This window comes from Montipora capricornis, chromosome 10 (genome assembly GCF_036669925.1).
Source record: "Montipora capricornis isolate CH-2021 chromosome 10, ASM3666992v2, whole genome shotgun sequence".
NCBI lineage: Eukaryota > Metazoa > Cnidaria > Anthozoa > Scleractinia > Acroporidae > Montipora > Montipora capricornis.
The window spans coordinates 33,619,254-33,636,753 of record NC_090892.1 but is presented as its reverse complement, the minus strand read 5'-3'; the positions used below and the strand labels follow the sequence as shown (position 1 = coordinate 33,636,753).

General features: G+C 38.4%; 1 protein-coding gene and 1 long non-coding RNA gene across 4 annotated transcripts in view; one reads left to right on the top strand and one right to left on the bottom strand.

Moving 5' to 3' along the window:
- Nucleotides 1–17,500, top strand: part of LOC138021798 (uncharacterized) — a 27,826-nt gene that overhangs the window by 641 nt on the left and 9,685 nt on the right. Inside the window, exons 2-5 of one of the 3 annotated variants that reach the window (XR_011126445.1) lie at nucleotides 2,483–2,659; nucleotides 2,780–2,953; nucleotides 9,114–9,193; nucleotides 11,866–12,098. This is a non-coding gene — a long non-coding RNA (uncharacterized lncRNA). Of the gene's footprint in view, nucleotides 1–2,482; nucleotides 2,660–2,779; nucleotides 2,954–6,510; nucleotides 6,755–6,812; nucleotides 8,460–9,113; nucleotides 9,194–11,865; nucleotides 12,099–17,500 lie in introns of those variants that run through there. The other 2 variants (XR_011126447.1, XR_011126446.1) reach the window with 2 other exon arrangements.
- The window catches only part of LOC138021797 (ephrin-A4-like), an 11,195-nt gene continuing 5,967 nt past the window's right edge, over nucleotides 12,273–17,500 (bottom strand). Inside the window, exons 2-6 of the mRNA XM_068868803.1 lie at nucleotides 16,549–16,859; nucleotides 15,232–15,333; nucleotides 14,587–14,838; nucleotides 13,740–13,815; nucleotides 12,273–13,233 (exon numbers count right to left, since the gene is read on the bottom strand). Coding sequence (XP_068724904.1) covers nucleotides 13,173–13,233; nucleotides 13,740–13,815; nucleotides 14,587–14,838; nucleotides 15,232–15,333; nucleotides 16,549–16,859 — 802 coding nt within the window. The 3' untranslated portion in view covers nucleotides 12,273–13,172. The remainder of the gene's footprint in view (nucleotides 13,234–13,739; nucleotides 13,816–14,586; nucleotides 14,839–15,231; nucleotides 15,334–16,548; nucleotides 16,860–17,500) is intronic.

Sequence of the window (17,500 nt, the reverse complement as noted above, 5' to 3'; positions counted from 1 at the left end):
TAGATATATATGTTCAATCTTTTAAATAAAGGTTTAATAAAAAGTCATAAAAGGCATTCAATGCAATCCAATCCTTAAATTTTATATGCAATGCAATACCGCAAATATTGATTCAATCCAATTCTTAGATTTTATATTTAATGCACGAATATATATTTAAATGTAATGCGAATATATATTTATGTAATGCGAATATATACTTATATGTATTTATATTTATATGCCAAGGCACATTGTACTTCCTGCGCTGTATGATAGCACCCCATCTCAAGGCATTATTTTCGGGATCTAGCTTCGTCAACCTTTGTCTGACTCTTCGACGTTGAATCCGTAACCCAATAGATTTCAGGTAACCGGCTGTTATGTTTCATCTGGAAAGAGGAAATTATCAACATTGCCAGCTCATTCAAACCGGGTAAAGCTGCCGGACATGATAAAATTTCTATGTCCACCATTAAACAATCTATTCACTGCTGCAAACTGTGATGAATGTCTTTTACAACCAGTCAGCATATGCATGTGTCTGGACCAATACAAATATATAAATCAAATAAAGCAAGAAGGTCTGTTCTGTGAAAAGTGTATGTATTTTTTTACCAACAAAACAAAGAACGAAAACAGAAGCTATTGAGTATTTCGTGACAGTTTGCTAACGTGACCTTGGCATATGTAACCGATTCGTGGGTCAGTAGAAGTCATAAGACCTTGTGGTGGCTTTAAATCTTAACTAAACAAATTCAAAATCGAAGTCAACGGTTTCGAATGCATTTTAATTCTGCTTTTTCCCTCTGAAGAAAACTATTTTACCATTGTGGTAACGGAGTTTCATCAAGCGATGACAGTTTCAGTTCGAAGTTGCGATCTCGATGATTTCGCTGCGGCAATGTGGCTGAACAAACGTTTTTCAGTCGTCATATAAAAAGTTATTTATGGCTCTCACCAACACAGCTGAAAGCTAGAAATAACATTTTCACTGTAAAAACATATTACAAGCAACAGTAAGTAGTCCTTTTGCACTAAACTTCGCGTTTAGAATGAATTCCTTCAGCGGGCCGTCCTTAATTTGCAGACATTTTATGAAATGAAATTCTCAAATTGCTTGCTCCAGTGTCAGGGCTGTATTTCAATTTACAGAGCTAAAACTTTCCCGTAATTTACTTCAATAGCCAAGGCTTTATTCTATATGGGTTTTACTAGGAAGCGGCATATACCAGAGGGCTTTTTCAACAGTTAAAGTTCGCTTTCATTTTCTAACATTTCAAGAGACACAAATATGTCCCTTTTAAACTTGTCGATTGTAAATGTAAAAAACTTATTTCTTCAAATTTTCTTTTAGGGCTTTAAAGATTAAGAACGAAATAATATTCGCCTGAAGTTTCGATGTTAGGGATTGTTTCTTATGCGTTCACCGTTTTCTCGAAGTTGAGGTCGGATTCTGTTGTTTTTAAGGGCGAAAAACCAGCAATAAATCGATTTTTCAAACCTTTTGTCATTTCTCCCGTACAATGAATCGCTTGAACCCAAAACTATTTTTTCTTGAATTAGGTCACTAAAAGGGATGTTTTGGCAAAAGAAAAAAAAAATCGATTTTTTTACGAGTGTCTTGCGATTTTCGATTTTCTCGGAAAATGGCTCTTAAGTCATATAATAAATCCTTTATTGACCAAGCTTGTTCGTGTGTATGGACCTCGACTCGGTCCATAAACACGCAAAAAACAGAACTTGGCCAATATCTAGCCATCTTGACCTCACGCTTGGTCAATAACCCATATGCAACGACCAGAATTGAAACAAAAAAAAAAGGGTAAAAAAAACGCAACCCGACCCCGCGTTTTGGCTATTACCCTCAAGAGGTATGTCGAACGATCTGGAGGTTACTGTGGATATAATATATTGTGCGACCCTTTTTCATGAAACGGGGAAAAGCAGCAATTTTTGCAGAAGTAGAAATTCCGTGCTGAAATTTCACGGAAGGCTAAGGAAAAGGAAACAGTGTGGAAAGTTCCATTTCTTGTACTTACTATTTTAAAACCTTGCAATCCTGGACAATCTGGATTCATTTCTTTGCATTGCGGTTGAAAAATAATGTATGGGAAATTATTGAGAACCACTATATATCATCTAGTCGCTTTCAGTTCTATAGATTTCAGGTTTTTCCTTTTACTCTTAACCCAGAACAAACCAAGTCCTAAAGAAATTTGCTTACTTTAGGTTTTAAAATATATTGTCTATAATGGGTCATAATGGTCTCATTTGCAGTCGAGTCATTGTTTGGGGGCTTCACACAACGCTCCCTCCCTTGAGTCTCCCTTGGTGGGAATTGAGGTTTAATGTGCCGAGCCCAAGATAACTTGTAATGCAATGTATTACTAATACAGCTTTGACATTACATGAAGTGATGAAACACTTGCATTGAAATTAGAAATGTCGCAACCTACAAAAATGACAAACCACATCCTCCCTATCTTTTTATTTTCATTAGCCCATTGGGAGGTCTGCGCGATGTAGCGAAAAAACATTGCAACTCATTTAGATGTCCACATTGCAAAGATGGATAAGTCCGATTCAAACAAAGGCACACAATGTTTGGGGATAAACACTGACGTGCAAGTTGCACTTTAATTCCCGTCCATAAGGAATGGAACAGACACGCTCCAACGTAAGTGAAAATCTATTACGGACATTACATTTTCTGTGAGTTTGTTTGCTTTATTTAGTTAAAATTTCTACGCAATAGACAATACCATCCAGTGGCTTAGTTATGAATTTTTTGCCCCAGTCACCATATACCCAATCGAAATAGCCTTTTCTACCGTTTCACCAAGAATTGGGGTGGATGTTGTGTCTAGAGACGATGACCAATCCACGGCAGAGGTAGTTGGAAAACGAGCAAACAACCCAGGCCCTGAAGAACGGTCTTTAACTCTGGCAAAAAGGGAGAAGATTGAAGAAGGTACGCAAATGATACCATAGTTTCAGCTGTCTTAATTCAACGGCATGTTTCCATTAAAAGACGTCACGCGAAAAATAAATTTAAGCCGTTGTATAAATAGAGAGACAAATTTTATCCTACTCATCATACAAATACAAGCCGACATTTCAGATATTTTAAAGGAAGTTGATATTATAAAAACTATATGTACATACAAACTACAAATATACAAACTTTATTGAAGCTCCTTAATATAAGTGGCCTTGCAGGTACAGTTTGCGTGGAGTTCGATCACGTTTTATACGTTTGTGATGCGCAGACTAATTGTATTAAGATCTTAACTTTGCTGAAGAAAGCAGCTGAGTTTTTTAATGCGATGGGCAAGATTTACAGCCATGAAAAAGACCACCAGACGTGTAAGCTCTCTACCATTCAAGAGGCGGTTGGGCTTGTCAGCGATACTCTGCAAATCTTGCGCAGAAATGAAAGTTGTATTAGAGGCGAGTTTGACAGTTTACCAAAAAACCTCAACGGTCCCCAGCCAAGACTGTTGCATCCATTGAAATGTCAAGAAGCTTCAGCAGGTTTCAGAGACACACGGATACGACGCCCTGAATCTTTTAAGCTGTATGACACTACGTCGAGAATCTTCATTCCACCGTACATCACAAAGATGCACTATGTACCGTGCTGGATTACGCAAGAAATTTTGGAAATGCAGCCAAAGAAGGTGTAAAAAGAACAACTCACTGGTCGGAGAATTATTTTACAAACCGAATGTCTTTGTACCCTGTACTAGAACGTACCATGAACCTGTCGGCCATACCTCCAGTCCTTCAACCTTTGCCAGCTGTACCAATGGCACCACAATGCATACAGACCATGAGGGATTGGGCGCAAACGTTTGGTGCAGCAGTGCGTCAGCGATCTGTCCGACAGGAAACAACGATGGCAAGAGCCGGAACTCTACCTTCCTCCTTCTATCAGAGGGAGATTCAACCGGGTGAATCGGTTTGCCTTGATCGATCCACACTTATGTTCAGGTTTGCACGCAAATGCGAAAATTGCGAATTTTGCGAAAAATTGCAAAAATCGTAAATGGTGCAAAGAAGAAGACAAATCCCCAACTAGGACTCGTGATTTTTGCGAAAATTGCGAAAAATCTTCTCGGGGACTTGTGTTCTCTACCTTTTCAGTGTTGTGCGATGTTTGCGATTTTAACGATTTTTGCGAAAATTGCGAATTTAGCGAAAAATCGCAAAAATCGCGGAACTCTCAAAAGCTAGAGAAGACAAGTTCCCCAAAAGTGTTGCGATTTTTGCGAAAATTGCGAAAATGCGCAAAAATCGAAGAATTCTCAAAAGCTAGAGAAGACAAGTCCCCCAAAAGTGTTGTGATTTTTGCGATTTTAGCGAAAATTGCGAATTTTGCGAAAAATCGCAAAAACCGCCGAACACTGAAAAGAAAGTGAACACAAGTCCCCCACAAGAGTTGCGATTTTTGCGATTTTAGCGAAAATTGCGAAAATTGCGTAAAATCGCAAAAATCGCGGAACACTGAAAAGAAAGCGAACACAAGGCCACGACAAGAGTCGCCATTTGTCTGTGGGTCACAAGCCCGAACAAGCACGACAGTTTGATATATCACATCTTGGGAATGGAGTGCCAGCAATCAAATGCTGACCGTTTGGCGGCGTAAGAATTCTTGAATTTCACTGCGAATCCAAAACCACTGAACCTTGAATCTATAGTTTCTCAAAGCTCTTAAGCAGTGTAGCAATCATTAGTAACTGAAAGCAATGAACTTTAAAAATAACTGGAATAAAAATTACGATTTACTGAAAGTGTGGTGTGTGGTGTGAATAAAGAAAACAATTTGCTCTTTGCATGTAGTAAAACCCCGGCGGGGGTACTCCCTTATAAGGACTTAATGGGGACGTGCGGCCAGCCAGGGTATGTTTTTCGGGATTTTTGTCTTGAACAGGGTATCGAATTTATCATTTTTACTGGGTTGCCTATGGCAAACCCAGTCGAGGTCTGCGTTTTGTTTGTTTGTTTTCTTTTTTTTAGTATTTTTTTTTTTCCGTGTCGGTAAAAGTCTTCCCTGTCACTCTCCTGGTAAGTGGTGTCTTTGTGCATAGAGCCTTTTGCGCGTATTTTCTTAGGATCGAGAGGGTAGTGGAACTGCGTAGATTTCTCTGGTGGACACAGTAGAATCATTAATTAACTTAGCCTGCAATGGCGTCGAAAGTCATGTAACGCGGATGGCGTTTTAGTGGATCCTTAAACAAAATATACCCTTATGGAGCTCAATAATGGAAAGTCAGTTGGATAAACTAGGCAGGAATCTCAAAAGCGACGAGTACTGGACTTCGACAACAATCTATCGCCCGTCGAGACGAAATCAAAGTGAGCTGTATTTACCTGAAGTACATGGTAATTTGACACGATTGAGTTTCTTGTCTTCACGCACGCAATGAAATAGGAAGAGGTTTTCGCCTCTAAGAGCAAATATGTTGTTTGTTTCAATAAATTTTTCGTTGGAAAAGGATTCTGTGGTATTTTCTGCCTTTGTGAATTATAATACCATGTTGTGTATTGAATTTTCGAGCTTAAGGTTGAAATGTGATATGGGAGAAGTTTTTTAGTAGTGCTCTGTAAGCTGAATTCCGGCCATGTCTTCTCAGACTATTTACCCAAGACTTCTACCATGGCACTACAATGATAGACAATACCAAAACAATATCGTGCACTGTTAGAGCTACATATTACGTAAGGACAGGTCTGCTTCGTCGTACGAACGTGTGAGGACCAGTGAGCCAAAGGGCCTCGTCTGGTATGACTTCTTAATGACCGCCCAACTTGAAAAAAATTGTCTGGAACGGTGCACGTACCACAGGCAACCCGGTGTACCCTCACGGAGGGTCTAGTTTGTCTTAATCAGGGTATCGATTCATTAATTTTTGTCTTAAACTGGGTTAAATGTCTTAAACAGGGTATCAAAAATCGGAATTCTGTCTTAAAATGGGTAGGAAAATTGTCATATGGAGAACTCGAACTTGTTGTGCTGGCAAATATTCAAGGGCTAGATTTCAGAATACCTGGCCCACAAATTATCTAACTCGAAAAACTGCTCCCGCAGTGCGGCATTCGAGTTGCAATGCTGCTTCCGCAGTCCCGCAGTCGCCAAAATGAATAACAACTCCGTTGCTTAATCAAGCGCATCGATGCCTCGTTTGTTACAACGACAACAACCACAGATAACCCAGGCTCACTGTATGTGCCACATAGGTAAATACAGAGCACATATGAGGCGAAGTTCAGGTCTGGAAATTTGTAAGAAAATGGAAATAAAGGTATAATAAGTTCTGGAGGGAGGGGAGTCCCAAATTGCTAAAAACAAAACTCACTGAGCAATCTGGGACTCCCCTCCCTCCAGGGGGACATATATTCCCCTCGTCACCAGGCGTCCCGAGTTCATTGCCATTTTGAATTGGACACTTTGCGAGGACAACGCTTTCTGGCCGCCATTTTAGCAGGTTAACTTACAAGTTTTACGGAGTCTGGTGGCTTCGCGTTGCTACCTGGAGATGCTTCAATGGATTCATGGTTTAGAGAAATTCATGTTCCACGAGCCTGGCGTGTTCATTTAGCGACTGGATTCGATTTTCACGAAAAAAATCGTGCTTGTTTTGGGTCGATCGGAGTCCCTACGCTGGCTTACGTCTCCTACCTTGTCACTATACTATGAAGGAAGGTGAACGGGGACGATTTTTCCCGAAATTTCGTGTACGTATTATAGACAACAACAGCTCACCACATGGTAAGTTTTATCGATTTTTATTTCCATTTTCTTGCAAATTTCCAGACCTAAACTTCGCCTCATATGTTCTCTATATTTACCTATGTGGCACACAGAATGAGCCTGGGTTACCTGTGCAACAACAACAAAACAAAATACATGACTTGTACCCTTTCTTTAATTTTGTGAATCATATGATAGCAAACACTTTTTCAAACCCCCAAGTTATTCTACTAGCGCGCTACAAATAGATATACCCGAGCCAAAACAAGCGCGCTCCGCATAAATATACCTCGTTTTTTAATCCACGAGCCGAAACAAGCCCGCTACGCGTGAATATATCTCGTGAGTTAGCTTTCATAAATATGACTTTACCTCATAAGTTAGCTTTCATTTTGCGGTTCGGTAAATGAGCTGTCCTACATAATTACGCTTTTAGCGACAGTGTCAATTCTCAGGACTCGTGCGCGACCTTTTTGAAAACATCGTATCCACAAAAATGAGAACATGAAATAATATTTTATCGCCATTTGTTTACTGATTTATCCTAAGCGCTCGTTTCAGTGACTAGGCCTCAGAACTCTCGTAAAATTTTAGCTTTCATTTTGCGGCTCGGTCAACTACACTTTTCGCGAGTTCATGTGAAGCACTCGTTTACTGATTAAGCCTAAAGTAAGCGCTCGTTTCAGTGATTAGGCCTAAGATCTCTCGTAAAATTTTAGCTTTCACTTTGCGGCTCGGTTAAGTACACTTTTCGCGAGATCGTGTGAAGAAGGATGCACTAGTTTACTGATTAGGCCTAAGCATTTTCGTCAAATTTTAGCTTTCATTTTGCGGCTAGGGTTAACTACACTTTTCACGAGATCATGTGAAGTAGAAAGCACTCGTTTATTGCTCGTTTCAGTCATTAGGCCTAAGAACTCTCGTAAAATTTTAGCTTTCATTTTGCGGTTCGGTTAATGAGCTGTCGTACATAATTACGCTTTTAGCGACAGTGTCAATTCAGGAGTACCCAACGGATCCGCTCCTCAGGCTAGGAATTTGCTGGCTGGTTACTCAATAATGGATGAGAAACTCTAGCTGGGAATTTTGCCGAAACGTTTTTCTTGCTGTGGTCGACCCTTTGAATACGATGCTGGCTGAAAAAATAATTTCACTTCCCTTCTGGCTTCCTGCGGCTTTTGAAATTGTGCTCTGGCTAATTTTGGCTGGAGCAGTAAAATTACACCTGGTCAGGAAAGTTCAAAGATAGCGCTGGCTGTGAGTGATAACTAAGGTGCACCGCAGGCTAGTGCAAAGTCGAGCAGGTGTATAAAATTGAAAGAGAAAAAAGCCGTGTACAAAATGTTACCTGAATACGTCAGTTATTAAAAGGCTGTCAGCAAACAATACAATTTCTTTTTTGAACATCCCTGTCTTTTGTTATGGTGTCAATGTTGGGATTTAGATAGACAACTCATTTTATTTATTGCGCGCGGATATTCCGTCTCAATAGTTAACAATTATTCGCCGAAGGCGAAGTGATTATCGTTGATTATTAAATTCTCAACCTCGGATAATGCAATTCTCGTGCTCTGATTGGTTCACTCAATCTCAGTTTGCGCTTAGCGTTGCTAAACTAAAAACGTTTACGCCAGAAAGCGAAATTTCTTTCGGAATAAAGCAAAAGAAAAACGTTTTTGTGGAAAGTTTGGATCACTTTCGAAGCTTAGAGATACGCGAAAAGGTAAGAAATGTTTTTGTGATGAGCCTGCGTCTGTCTGACCACGAGGTATTACACAACATCGCATCTTCATCAACTTTTTTCGATTTCGCTAGGATTTTCTCGCTTTTTTTCGCTCGTATTTCGTACTTCGAAACTTTTGGAGTTTAAGGAATTTAATAAAACAATTATTCCATTCGCGCTTGTTGGATATGAGAGTGGTTATAGCCAACTCGGCGCTACGCACCTCGATGGCTATTTATCATCTCATATCCAACGCGCGCTCATGGAATAATTGTTAAATATTCACCGAGACGAAGTCGGGGTGAATATTCACCGTTTATCACTGAGCCTGAGGCAAATCATTGTTTTAGTATAAATACACAGGTGATTATTTCAAAAAAGAGAAAAAAAAAAACATTTCAACGCGAAATCATCTTCACTTACAGTGGCAAAACGACTACTGGCAGATAGTCGCGGTCGTTGTTTTGTGGCTCTAGTTTGGGTGATGCAACTGAATTTTTACGGGTTTTGGACAATTTTTGCTACATCCAAACTCTGCTGATTTCTAGGTAACTAATCTTTTCATCTATGTCCTTCCTTTCATCTGAATGTCTTTTTGCAGGGTCTGGTACTTATGGTCTCAACTGTCTTTTGTATTTTGTGAATCATCTTTAGTGCATCCTTCAGTCAGCAGCGGGCTGGGTCATTGTTCCAGTAGCCTGGTTAAGAGATCATCATAAAAGTATGTCCAGCAGGTAAGAACGCCTTTTGATTTTATGATGTTGATCATGTTGATCTTGACAAGAAATACACCTTCATTAAACCATGACTGTTCAGAAACACTTTTGTTTGACTGTAGCACATAAGGTCTTTTCATTTCAGTCCTTTCGTTTCGACAAAATGCCAGCAGCAAATTGAATGCTAAACGGAGTAATATGTGTAGTTCCATATGCGCGAAAATATAGTCCTCGCGTTCGTGTCTTGATTTCCAGAAATATGGATTTCAGTAAGAAAATGGAAGCGAACCGTTCTTGCAGCTAAAACCACCCCAAATAGATGTGATTAGTACTTTTTGCGTTACTATTGCAAAAGCAGATTTCCCGGTCCTCAAGAGGCAAAATTCATGTTCTAGTTCCATTTTTTCCCACCAGTCAAGGATTTTCGAGAAGTTCCTTTTATACCCAAAGGGAGAAAAGGAGTTCATAAGGCCAAATGAATGTCTTAGTCTTCGATAATACTGTTGTTGCTGGATGGACAAAGTTAGATGTCGGTGCGAATACAGTAATCAACACCCACAAATGGCAACGGAAAAGAACGGCAGCCGGCATCTGGATGTTTTTTTACGTTTTAACAAAATTTGTTCCGGAAGAGTAAATATTAAAAGGTACCACTGACAAAATGTGGCCCAGGTCAAAACTGGAAAAAATAGACTATTAAAGGTTGTGCTTTCACTAGTGTGTAATATTTACTAGCTGGAAATTCTTCCTAGCGTGAAATTTGTTTTCACTTTGAAATTGAACCTGGAATATAGTCCGCTTCTCCCCTCAAGATAGCCGTTGCAGTTTTCAAAACTGGTCGGGGACGAACCGTGTTGAACAATTCTCAGTCGTTCAACTAACTTAGACTTCACTGTTCATCGACTACGGCACTGCGGTAGCAGTCGTTCAACCAACTTACTAGACTTCATTATTCATCGACTACGGCACTGCGGCACTAGCTCTTCAATGTTCTGCCATTTTTGCGATTTTTCGCAATTTTCGCAAAAATCGTTAAAATCGAAAAAATCGCGACACTTTTGGGGGACTTGTTCTCTCTAGCTTTTCGGTGTTCTGCGAATTTTTTCAATTAGTTACGGATTTCTACACAAACACTGTATTTCTGTATCTATGAAATGCCCTTAAATGGTTTCCAAAAGCGTGTCGACGAGTTCTTTTGTCTTCGGTAGATAATTTTTCCGCACCCCAACCTTGACAACACAACAGGGAAAGACGTACCCTTTGCGATTAGTGAGTGGGCTCAAATACCAAAGATGCAGGAGACGAGGGGTGCTTACCATTTAGCCAAAAAATCCGGAAATTTCGGTTTGAGGTCAAACGGAAAGGCAATTTTCCGGACTAAGCATTGAAAAGGCTTTTTGTTCTTCTAAGTTATAAAAAAAATACCCAGCTGAAGGTTGGTCCGGTCTGGGCTCGAACCCAAAACTTCCCGTAAGGTTGACCAGGATCACTAACCTAAACCTTCTGGACGAAACGTGACTTCTAAACTAATAAACTTATAGTAACAAAAACTAAACTAAACTAAATTAATGTACCTGGCCAAGCCAAACCCTAAACTAAAAACGTCAACGCGGGATTAACGGATTAGTAAGGTATCGGAATTTCTACAACAATAATGATGGTACTACAGGGTTGTTTTCCCAACTGTACAAGAACATTCCACCTAACTTTAGCGTTACAGCCTTTATTTACACTAAAGACTAGGAGTACAGCACTTGTCAACACAGTCCTTTTAGCTTCTCTAGTTAATCCAGATGGATTAATTCCAAATAAGAAATATATCCTAGTGTGTCCAGGTATGAATTAAATTGTTTATGAGATCAGTATACGCACGAAAGTTTCCGTGAGAGACGTTGGAACGCCTTTGTGAGTAAACTTAATTGTGTTTTCCAGTACGTGCATTTTGCCTGGCAACAGTGTGGCCCCTTTGTTGAAGTGGTCACGTCCGCTTTTAGCTTTCATTTTATGGTTGAATTAACTGCACTAACTCGCTGACTCATTGACTCATAAATACTTGACACTCTCAGTTTGCGTGTGCATTCCGGTTGTTCCCTGCAGAACCCTAGTTCTTCCGCTGTTGTATAAACATTAATGCTATTGATGCTGACTTATTTTATTAAACTTATCTTCTGATATCTGAGTTCAATCACTGAATGGGATATCGGCGTGTTTCTGACTAATAAACTTATCATGTAAAGTGCATTAAAAAATATTTTACGTCCTGTCCTGTAAGATCAATCAAAATCTATTGGGATAGGCACTTTTAAAACCAACTGAGCTACATCTGGTAGATTACAAGTGCTAACTACCCTTCAAACAATCGGGAATGGTATCATGGTGCAGTGATGAGAGCACTCACCTCCCACCAATGTGGCCCCGGTTCGATTCCCAGGCCTGCCATTCATGTGTAGGTTGAGTTTGTTGGTTCTCTTCTCTGCTCCGAGAGGTTTTTCTCCGGGTAATCCGGTTTTCCCCTCCCCACAACCAATATTTGATTTCAAGTGATTTGATTTAAGTTAATTTCGTTAGTGTCCCCAATTAATGTTCTTGCGCTAAATCCACAGACACTTTATTAAATAAAGTTGTTTTTGTAGTCTGTCACATCAATATAATACAATAACAATGCATACTTAACTGACTGCTCCCCATAGGGGCTTTTCAGGGCCAAAGAAACACAAGCAACGAAACAACGGAACAGAACAACAACAACTGTTAAGAATCCCAACTGACCGGAGGCAAACCAATTGGCTATTTACAAGTGCAGCTGAGAAGTTGAATCAGGGACTACCAGGAACAAATTCAACAAGTGGTCAGAGCGGGTCTTGAACCGGGGATCTCTGGATCACAAGGCAAGCACCCTAACCACTGGGCCACACCTTCCCTGGTGAGTTCTTCAATAAGTTTAATTTTTAGTAAAGAAACTGCTCATGCACCACAAACAATAATGCAGGGATTTTCTTTTTTAATCCTGGGCCCTTTTGAGGTACAGTAAGTTAAAAATCCTCATTATAATAAAAATGTCCTGATTTGGAAGCCAGGAAACACTTACAATTTAGGATAGGTTAGGTCTGGTAAGGTTTATTAAAATCATATCGCAGCCCGTAGGCTGAATTACGTAATGTATACATACTAATATTTATAATGCTATCTATATCTTAAAGGAATCTAATAAATAATACCCAATTTAATAAAACCTTAATTACATTTCTAAAATTGATTCGCTTGGCAGGCCATTGCGAGAATAAACGAGTTCTTTGCCCTATTGGTGCGGACATGTGGCACATGGTAAGGCTGATAGTTTCTTAAGTTACACCTTGCATTCTTATATAATGGCGGAAGTAAGCTGTTCTGGCTATGGTCTTTATCAGATGCGATGCTATAAAAAAGCTTATCACATAATTTGGCAACATGTATGTATGAATTACTAACATTTACCATTTTTCTACAACATGTATGACAAAACGGACACTTGATGAAGGCGACAGAATGATAACGATGGAAAGAGCAAGCTATGAATTGATAGGTGCTCAAAGAAAAACTCTAAAACCAGAATTTAGCACAAAGATTAAACAATTACCACAAAACCACAATAAGAACACTGGTTAGCAATGAAATTGATAATTCTTCCAGACGAACAATTTTGTGTTTTTTCTATTTTTTTTTTTTTTTTCAAGAAAACTCCAGGCCCTGGGTAAAATTCTCTGATGTGTGTTGAAAGCTTACTCTCGTTTCATCGCCTAACATATTTCTTGCTAACAAATACTGTGACAACATGTCACGTTGCTTTAATAAAAATACTAGGGCTCATAGAGCTATGTAAGTTGAAAACTCTTTTAAAAGATACAACTTGCTGAAAAGTTGGTGAGGAAAAATTATCCCCAAATACTGAAATTTATTTTACAGTTATGCAAAAATTTTAATATTTTGGTCCCCAAAATTATGTTGGGTATAATTTGTTTTACACATCAACAGCTTCATCTGACTCACTCTTCGCAGGTTTTGTGTCATGGCGGTGTTTCCTGTTAAAAATCAGAAAGCAAAATAAGAAAAAACCATCAGCATTGAGTCATCTTGGCATGTACAGTACAATAGTGATCTTTTTACAGTGCACTATACTACATGAACCACTGGTAAGCATACCTCAAACCCATCCCCCAAAAGACACAGGCATGAAAAGTTAAGCAAGCACTGTTGCTCACACCATCATAGGAGTGTACAGACTCTGATATAGTAAATTTATGTCTTGTGCAAAGACCCTTCAGCCTTGCCTTGCTAAAAGATTGATGCAGGGATAAAAATTACATTTTTAATGCCATATTGAACAAAGGGAAAACGACATTGAGAAGACACTATTACCAACTGACTACCCTTCACAGTTATCCATTGAGACTTTCTTCCTTCACCAATACTGTAGCACATTGAAAGACATTTAAGGAATGGATAGATAAAGAATTATTATTCAATCATCAGATTTAAGAAGTGACAGAATATCTAAAATCAATCAATAATCTTAAAAACTACTTACCTAAAAAAATATAAGTTCAGAACCAAAGACACAGCCAGCAGTATTCCTAAAATTACTGTTACTATCAACCACAAAACTGCAAGAAATTTAAAAAAAGTTGAAAAGGTCAATGATGTTCTTGTCCATAGCAATAGTTTTCCATTTTAAAATCTTGGGCATTACATATAGTATCTCAGTTTTCATCAGCCACTCCCTCTTGTTTTACAATCAAATTACGGTATTTCAAAAGTTCTAACATAACGCAACTTGTTTTCTCTTTTTTGATGAAAAATTTATGAGTCTAGACAAGAGGAGGTACCCCTTGGGCAAGTAGGTAATGAAGTTTGCTTGGCCAATAGGCAAGTTAGAATTTCTTGATCCTGTAATAATAATAATAATAATAATAATAATCATAAAAAAATTCAAATAGTAACCCTGCACAATCTACAGGTACACTGTAGCAGAAGCAAAATAAAGTGGCCAGTGTTCACATGTACATGTCACTTATCGCTATAGAATCTTTAACGGATGCTGGGCTTTAGTGGTTTCCCTATTTATTGAAAGATAATTAGAGTCTACAAAGTGTCTAGTGGGGAGGCATGCATCCTAAACACCATCCCTTAACCTAGGAATCTAGAAAGAGCCCCCTTCACACCAACACCTTACTTTCCCCAGTTAAATTTATGCCTGCAGCACCTAATCTTATCAAGGTTTCAGATCTCCATCACCCCGAAAAATATACATACTTAATGTAATATTAATATTTTGGAATAGAAATCTGCTCAGCTCAAGACAAAAATTACAACAAGTATCGAATACTGTTTTAAAAAAAACACCTCGATATAATAATCTTAAGCCTCTGGCTTACCAGTCCTTTCACGAGATTTCTGGTTAGTTCTGTTTTGAGACTTGGCATCAATTGGAAGATAAGGGGCATCAGTGGGTTTGATGGTTTTCACAGTAGTGGTTTCTTCAGTAGTTTTTATTGGTGTTGTAGTCTTTTGATTGCTGCCTGTAGGTAATGTGCTGCCTGTAGGTAATGTGCTGCCTGTAGGTAATGTGCTGCCTTTAGGTAATGTGTATGGTGTTGTTGATGATTCGACCTCAGAACACAGAACATCTAGTGATGCAAAATGATTCGATGTAAGTTTGACTTGAACTTCATGATCATTAATACTGATCCTTGTCTAATAACCCTCAGCCACGCATCCTATTCGACCTTGATTTCTGGTTGTTTCATCTCTTAACATCAGTACTGCCAACGAAATGCAAGACCTATTATCAAGCAGTTTTCATCCTTTGGTTGTAAAGCCATAAGCAGTGGTTACTATGCTTTGCATCTTTCTTTTCATTTTAAGTTGAAAATAAAACAATTATGTAAAACCATAAATTTTACCCATACTCTTTTCTTATTCACAATTTCAGCCTTTCACCCAGGCCTTTTTGTTATCCTGATAATCACATTACTATTATCACTTTAAAAACAAAACAAAACAAAAAAACATAAACATACCTTTTTTATCTCTGCAAATGTATATCTGTAACCGCATGTTAAATTGTTCACAGTGTCCTCTGCTTGTACTGTCCAGAGTCTCTGTAGAGCCATTTGCCGTTGCTTATTGAACATTAAACCATTAAAATGGTAACAATAAAATTCCATCCTCTGATAAGTGAGAAACTCAGAAAAAATGTTGCTAAAAACCTCTTGAACTTGGTTTCAAACAAATGGCCCACAATAAATATTTTTTCTTTTTATCCCTCGCTTAAAGTGCTACTACGACGAAATTCACATGTTTCCTATCTAAGCCATTTAAAGACATAAACATGTAGTCTGTACAAGAAGAAGAATACTGTTTTACTATTTTCAAATATATATCTCTTTTTGTTCCAGAGATATTCAAGTTTTAAAATATGCAAATTAGCCAAGTGATGACATCATAAACTTAAGCAAATTATGATCAAATATGACGGAAAAAGATATCCCAGCCAATTTGTATCAGAAATGCTTGATTCTTTGTAGTAAGATTCTAGAAGATGTGCTCCACAATATGAGTATACCAGTTTTGTTACCATGGCAATATACTGGGCTCCAGACCACCCTGATATTAAAGGCTTTGCTGGCCACCTTTGGCGTTCTATTTTGATATTTGCCAATTGTGCCTCATCTGCATGATCCTGCAAGCATATGAATAAGTTACGGTAGGTCAAGTTTGTTGCTTTGCTAAATGTTTTTCTAGCTTATGATCACCAAAAATATTGAATCAGGTTGAAGGGGACTGGAAAAGAGTGAGTTGCCATGGTAACCAATTTCTTTTTGGCCAAAGGTGTGTTACCTGTATAACTATTAGCCTACCAAGTTTCAATGGCCTTTGCTGCAAATTGACCGAGATAGCTTTATTTATATACTTGATTTTATATTGGGTTGAGTGAATGACGTCATCAGTAATCTAATTTGCATATCTTACATATTTTTCAAACTTAAATATCTCCAGAACCAATGCAGATATTTCCAAACGGTAACACGGCCTTTTTTATCTTTCCTAGAATTCTATATGAACCTAAAAATTCAAGGGATGAACATTTGATCATAGTTAGTAGCACTTTAAAGTTAATCTTAAAAATCAGCCCATATACTGTGTAAAAGCTGATTAAACTCTCAGCTTTTACACAGCAGTATAAAAGAAGTGGGGGAGGGAATTAATCATTCTTATAATTAACAAAAATCTTGTCAGCCCAAACGCAGAAGGATTCATTACCAGTGAATCTTGGAAGGCATTTTCTACTGTTTATAACTCTTGCTGCAGTGCACAGAAACACACTTTATACTTACACAGAAAGTAATACGTCTCTCCACTTTTAAATGTACCGGTAAGTCCTCCAACCGCAGTGAATGACTGAAAAACCAATAACCCAAAATGAAGAGATGATGGATCCTCACATCTCAGAAGAATTCTGTTGTCTGGGATGGACGTGTTAACATTGCAACTGTGGAAACTAGAATTGTCTACTATCCAAAAATTCTCATACAGGGAACTGCTTTGTGGTCCATTTGTCATAGCCAGCGAAATTGCTACATGTGGACAGATGAGATTGACTTTTGAGTTTGGCAGAACATTTAGGCGGTATATCCCCTCTTTAAATCTGCAATGAGTAAAAGTATTGACAGAAAAAATTAAAACACTAAGTTAGCTTTTTCAATAGGAGTGTGACAAACATGTATGCAGTGCTCAAAATTAGCCGTCGTCGTTTACCAGGCGACCAGTTTTTGGTAAAAGGAAAAAACTGGTTGTTTGAAGAAAAAACGTCCAACCCAGCCAAACATAGGAAATGAAATACATAAGCATCACCCGACTTAATTTTCGGTTTTATAATGTCAATGTCCGTGTAGTATTGTGAAGTTAACAATAATTAATTGGCCGCACCTGAGCATTTTGTCATGTTTTGAATATCTGTGGCTTTCGCAAAAAACTTGTCAGATAGGAAAATGCTAAAATGTAAACACAGATTTCCCCAATGGACAGTTGGAGAATCAACGACTTCAAAGTTTATGGAAGGGACCGTGCATCGGATAATCAATGTTCTATTTACAATGATGATAAAACTGTTCAATTTCTTTGGTGCGCGGGTTTCCATAAACTACAAACTCTTGAAACTGAACACCACAATGCTTAAAACTGCTAAAACTGGTGAATTAAAATAGTGAAACAAGCCTATTTCACTTAATTTATAAATGAATTCTTCCAAAATGTCAATTAAAGTTTTGTGCGTTTCCGGCAATCACT